This window comes from Fukomys damarensis, unplaced genomic scaffold, assembly GCF_012274545.1.
Source record: "Fukomys damarensis isolate Sample0158 unplaced genomic scaffold, DMR_v1.0_HiC HiC_scaffold_23, whole genome shotgun sequence".
Lineage (NCBI taxonomy): Eukaryota > Metazoa > Chordata > Mammalia > Rodentia > Bathyergidae > Fukomys > Fukomys damarensis.
The window spans coordinates 43,878,126-43,883,694 of NW_022900935.1; the positions used below are offsets into that span (position 1 = coordinate 43,878,126).

The 5,569-nt window shown below is 64.5% G+C and overlaps 1 protein-coding gene across 6 annotated transcripts in view; it reads right to left on the minus strand.

Moving 5' to 3' along the window:
• Tp73 (tumor protein p73) overlaps window positions 1–5,569 on the minus strand; it is a 42,465-nt gene that overhangs the window by 3,550 nt on the left and 33,346 nt on the right. For 5 of the 6 annotated variants that reach the window (XM_010627808.3, XM_010627810.2, XM_010627811.2 and 2 more), the window contains 5 exons: window positions 2,946–3,132; window positions 2,514–2,629; window positions 777–886; window positions 468–610; window positions 102–190 (listed from right to left, as the gene is read on the minus strand). In XM_010627808.3, coding sequence (XP_010626110.1) covers window positions 102–190; window positions 468–610; window positions 777–886; window positions 2,514–2,629; window positions 2,946–3,132 — 645 coding nt within the window. Of the gene's footprint in view, window positions 1–101; window positions 191–467; window positions 611–776; window positions 887–2,513; window positions 2,630–2,945; window positions 3,133–3,303; window positions 3,885–5,569 lie in introns of those variants that run through there. The other variant, XM_010627809.2, reaches the window with a different exon arrangement.

A 5,569-nucleotide genomic window follows, 5' to 3' on the forward strand; every position in this document is an offset into this window, starting at 1 on the left:
GCGCCCCCGGGGGGGGGGGGGGGGTTCAAGCCACCAGCTGTACTCATATCTGCCTGGCTGCTTTGCCCTCTGCAGCCCCTACCTCCCCAAGGGCCACTCACGTGCATGTAGTACATGTCCTCATCCCCGTGCCGCCTCTTCTTCATGTTGGCGCTCAGGGCGGGGATGGCAGGGGGGCTCTGCTTGAATGCTAGAGGATGGGCAGGGAAGGCTGGCTGAGCCAGCATAGCCCAGGGCAGGTGCCCTCCCCTCCCATAGTGCAGCCCAGTGACAGGGCAGGGCCGGGCAGTGCCCATGCTGGACAGAGAGGACCCAGGTGCCGAGTGCACCCTGGACCTGAGGTTCCAGGCTCAGCGACTGGCCTGAGGACTGTGCCTGGCCTGGGTCCATCTCCCGATACCAGTTGCACCCACTCTGCAGGTCACCCTGTACGTGGCCCACACATGACCTGGCTGGAGCCCACTCACCACGCTTGCTGGTGGCCCCGTTCTTGGTAGCGTTCTCGTTCAGGGCTTGCTGCTCACGATAGTGGTCCTCGTCGGCCTTGCGGTCGCGCCCGGGACAGGCACAGATGCGGCCCTCGAAGGACCGGCGGCCCAACACCTGGCCACTGTCGGCAGGACGGGGGCGAACAGCCGGAAGAGTGAGCGCCCAGGAACCCACCCCACCCCGTCCCACCAGCCCCATGAGGGCAGCTGAGCTCTCCCCAGACCCCCAGGCTCAGCACCATACCCTGGCACAGGCCTCACAGCCCACCCCGTCCCTGGCAGACTCACTCCCGGGTCTCCAGGGTGATGATGATGAGGATGGGCCGCCGGTTCATGCCGCCCACGCAGCTGCTGTTACACATGAAGTTGTACAGGATGGTGGTGAATTCCGTCCCCACCTGTCCATGGAAGGCAGGCAGGGCTTGGCATCAGCATGTGGGCCTGGCCCTGGGTCTGGGTGGGAATGGGTGAGGGCTCCTGTGTGGTTGTCATCTATCCAATCACCCATTCACCTCTCCACTCACACATTCCATCCACCACCCACTCACCCACCATCTATTCATCTGTCTGTGCATCCATCTGCTCACTTATCCACCCACCACCCATTTGTCCACCCTTCCACCCATCCACACATCCGTCCACCCATCCACATATCTATCCATCCACCCACCCATCCAGCCACCCATTTATCCATCCATTCAGTGCACTGAGCACTAAGCACTGTGCTGGCTCCGGGTTCTAAGTGACCTCAGGCCTCGACTCTGCCCTTAGGGAAGCACAGAGTCCATGGTCAGTTTGCCCCCACCATCTTCCCTGACGCAGGCTGAGGTCAAGCCCTAAGGCTGTGAAGAGTGGGTGTGCATAGGTCTTGCAGCACACGTGTTGCAGGACTGGGTGTGCACAGTCCTTTGGGAAGGTGTGTGCTTTGCACGAGCAGGTGTGCAGCAGGCCTTGCATGGTGTGGGCTCCTCTGGGCAGGGGGGTGTGAGGGGCTGCTTGGGGAGGAACACAGCCATCCCAGGAAGACCCCCGCCCCAGCTCACCTTCTCAGGGAGTTCTGGGGAGAGCCCAGACATAACCCCAGGACTCCTGCCCACTGTGTGTCCTGGGACACAACACAGGCAGTTTTCCCAGGGTCCCTGGTCGGAATACTAGTGCCATGAGTAGTTTGCAAAGACCTGTCTTTCCCAGAATGGCCTGCATGTGGCAGCCACCAGGGGGCAGGAGAGCCCGCTTCCCTGGCAGATCTGGCAGACACAGGAGGAGGGAGACCCAGGGCCCAATCCTGGTGGTGGAAAGGTGTCAGGACCCTGGGATGGGGCATGGGGGCTGGTCTCAGAACCAGGTACTAGATGGGCCTTGTGGTCACCTGCTCTCCCTGACACGCTGTCCCATCATAGGCCACAGTGTCCCAGGAACACCAGCCTTTCACTCCAACTTGGTCCCCATCAGACCAGAGCAGTGTCCCCACTTCTGCTGCTGCCTTCAGGTCAAAGACCAGACTTCCCAGCCTCACCTGCCTGGCCACCTCCTGCCCCCACCTCCAGTCTGCACCTTGTGTAGGCCCTGCATGCGCACATGGGTGTCCCCACAGAGGTCCCTCCTCCCCCAAAACCCTGCACACTCGAGTCCGGGCCTCAGCCCCTCCAGCTGCCTTCTGGTGGTCTGCCTACCGGCCTAGCAGCCCCTTCCCCAGCTCCGAGCCCAGCATGAACTTGACCACCCCCAATGTTCACTGGCTGGTTCGGCCTCCACCAACCAGTGTACAGGATTCCGGGAACTCCTGGTCGTCATGGGTCCAGGTGCCTGGCTGGACAGGCAAGAGAAGTATCTCCCTGGAGGGTAGTGCTAGGGCTTGGAGGTTGTCCCTGCACCCCATGGCACTGCTGGGGACACTGAGGCCCAGAGTATTGGTGCACACAGTGTTGCAAGGGAGGGAAGAGCCCCAGACATGCACTGGACCCACAGAAGTGAGGCAGGTCTCATCCTGCCACCCTGCCCCAGGCCCCCCTGGCCCAGGCCTACCTGTGGGGGCTCGTAGGGCACCACAACACTCTGCCTGCCAGTGACAGGGTCGTCCACGTACTGAGAGAGGTTGTTGCCTTCCACACGGATGAGATGGCTGGCTGGGGCAGACTGTCCTGCCGGGAGGGGACGCCGCTTCAGAGGGGCCCAACCCTGGTCCAGCCACCCTGGGCCAGGCTCAGGTAGCAGAGCTGGGCCCACAGGGCCTGGCCCCATAGTGTCCAGGTACAGTTCAGGCCTTGCACCTGACCTTGTCACTCTGCCCTACCTTTCTACCGAACCGGGTGCCCACAGCCTCACCTGGTACGCTGGAGCGCACCCCACAGTGCCCCGGATGATGCCGGGCCACAGGTCCCTGAACCGTCCCTGCTCCGACTCCGCCTCCCCTCTAGGGCGCTGGCCGTGGTGCTGCGGCGGCTGCTCGGGCCTCACCTTCGTTGAAGTCCCTCCCAAGCTCGTGGTTGGGGCAGCGTTTCACGACGTCGGTCACGTGCTCTGCCTTCTTATAGACGGGCATGGCCCGGATGGCGGTGCCTGGGGGCGGTGGCGTGGACACCTTGATCTGGATGGGGCACGTCTTGGCGATCTGGCAGTAAAGCTTCTTCAGCAGCGGCGAGTACTGGAGAAGGGGCCGGGTTAAAGCCGGAAGCCCCCTGCTGCCCGCACCCAGCCTGTGCCCCCACCCGAGCCCTTCCTCCACCACACCCACACCCTGGACACCTCCCCAGCCCCAGCAACTCGGAATGAAGCGTTACACCCGTCACAAGTACTCCGTAAAATGCCCCATCACCCTGGTACAGTAGAGGAAACGGAGGCCAGAGACGACTGGGCGCTGCTGGCAGAACCTGGGCAGGAACAGGGGAGTGAACCGTCTTTTCCCTAGCCAGGGGAGGCGGGCCCCTGACTCTGAAGGATAAATGGTCCCCACTGTGGGTGTGCAGGAAGTGCAAGCACCCTGGGCCCGGGCAGAGGCAGCTGCTGTTTGGGAAGCGGAAAGCATCCTGGCAGGGTGCAGCCCCCCATCCCTGGGCGGGGCCCTTGCTTGGGAAGAGCAGGCTCCTTCCGGTGTGGGCTCAGTCTCACTTCCGGGGGGGGTATCTTTGCTCCTCCACTCCCCAAGCACCTCTCTGGAAGAGCGGTCGACCTGTCTCCAGGGATGTAGCGCCCCAGTCCTATGCCTGGGCCCCACATCCAGCTGCACCCCGCAGTGTCTATCTTCATCCATGCAGGTTGGCAGGAGACCTGGTGAGCCAGGGTGGCAGGTAGGAGGGACGCAGGGCTGGTGGGGTGCAGAAGGGGCCCCAGGCTTCTCTGAAGCAGCATGGCGAGGTCACCGCGGAGCCCCTCATGTGCAGAGCGCGCCCCCCGGACTGCAGGCCCACAGGGGCCCACGAGGCGGCTGTGCCCGGGCCCCTGGTGCAGGTCAATGGGAATGGCACACAGAAGTCACGGCCTTGCCACCCTTCCTGATGGCACAGAGCAGAAGACCCCAGCGCCACAGAACCCGTGCCCACCACACAGGTGCCGGTAGTGTCCCGACAGGCGGGGACCCACCCCAGAGCGGCGTGTAGTGTGATGGGGCTGAGCACCTACAGTTTGCCAGGTCCAGGCTTGGCTAAGGGAAGTGGGCCGAGGGTTGGGGTGGCAGGTGGGGTCCGGGTCCGCAGCTGCACGGGTGCCTTTTGGGTGGCCTTAGGCTCAGACACGACCCTCTGTGGCTCCGCCCCCGACATAACCAGCGCCGGTGCTGAGGTCGGCCGCGTCTGCCACTTCGCGGGTGAAAAGGTGACAGCTTCCTGCAGAGGGCGGGGACCCCAGGGACTGGCAGGCCCAGGCTCCCCGAGTCCTCTCTGCAGGGCTGACCACCCAGGGGCTCCGTCCTCTCCAGGACTCAGCCCCAGCCAGAGACGGGCTGGGAGCGGGGCGGGCCCAGCTGTGACAGGGCCCAGCGCAGCATTCCTGGGTAGCCCCAACACGCCTGGAGTAGAGGCCAGCTCCCCAGCCCGGTTCCCTGGGCAGAGGCAAGGAGCAGGGCTTGGGGCGCAGAAGCGGTGTCCCGGAGGCCCTGACAGACATCTCAACAGCGCCTTCAGCGGTGGCTCGGAGCCTGTGCGGAATCCGCGGCCCTTCCCCTGGGGTCCTGACCCGCACGCAACCCTGTGACAGCCTCACCCGGTACGCCCCGGCCCTGGGGTGCCCCACGCTGGACCAGGTGCGGCCCTGGTGGGGTCTGAGGCGGGCCCGGGAAAGCGAGGGACACGTGACTAGGGCGGTGGGGCAGCCAAGGGTGCCTGGCAGACGCCCCGCCCCGGGGAGGAGCCGGCGCCGGGAGCTGTCCCAGGTACCGGGGCCGAGTGGCCGGACCTTCCTTTCCCGAGCCCGCTGGGTCCGGAACTATCGGCAGCCTCTGGTCAGCAGGTCCCAGGGTGGGAGCGAGGGGCTGCTGCCCTAGGGCGGTCTGAGCCTGGCTCTCGCCTCCAGGCCTGGAGTCTCCCTACAGGGGTGAGTAGCGCAGGGCTTGTGGCCACTCCAGGAGGCTGGACACATGGCCCAAACCCTGGACTGCAGGCAGCTTGTGGCTTCCCCCTGCCCGGGAACATGGGGTGGGGGCACAGTGGCCACAAGAAGAGGGGACATGGGGTATTCGAGTCTTGATCCCAGAGGGCCCGACTGTCCCCAGCACCTCCAGCGAAGCTTGGGGGTCTGCTGGAACCGAGACCCTGCGGGACAGCACTGCCGCGTGGGTGCCTGCCGTCTCCTACAGGAGGTCAAAGGCAATGCTTCCTCTGCTGTGCCCCCTCCTGCCTCCTTCTCCCCTAGAACCGCTAGATGGATGTGTTTCAACAGATTCCGAGCCGATAAAATCTTATTTATCTTCGGCTGTTGACACAGAGCCGTCTGGACTTGTCTGTTCTGATGCGTGTATTCGGAAATGCTTTGCCCAGACACTGGTGCACCCGTCCCTCCCTCCACGGCTCTCCCCGACCCCTCCCCACCCGGCCCAAGATGGGCCTGGCCTGGCTGGGAGCCCTGGGCCTGGCGGGGCTGGCGGGGGT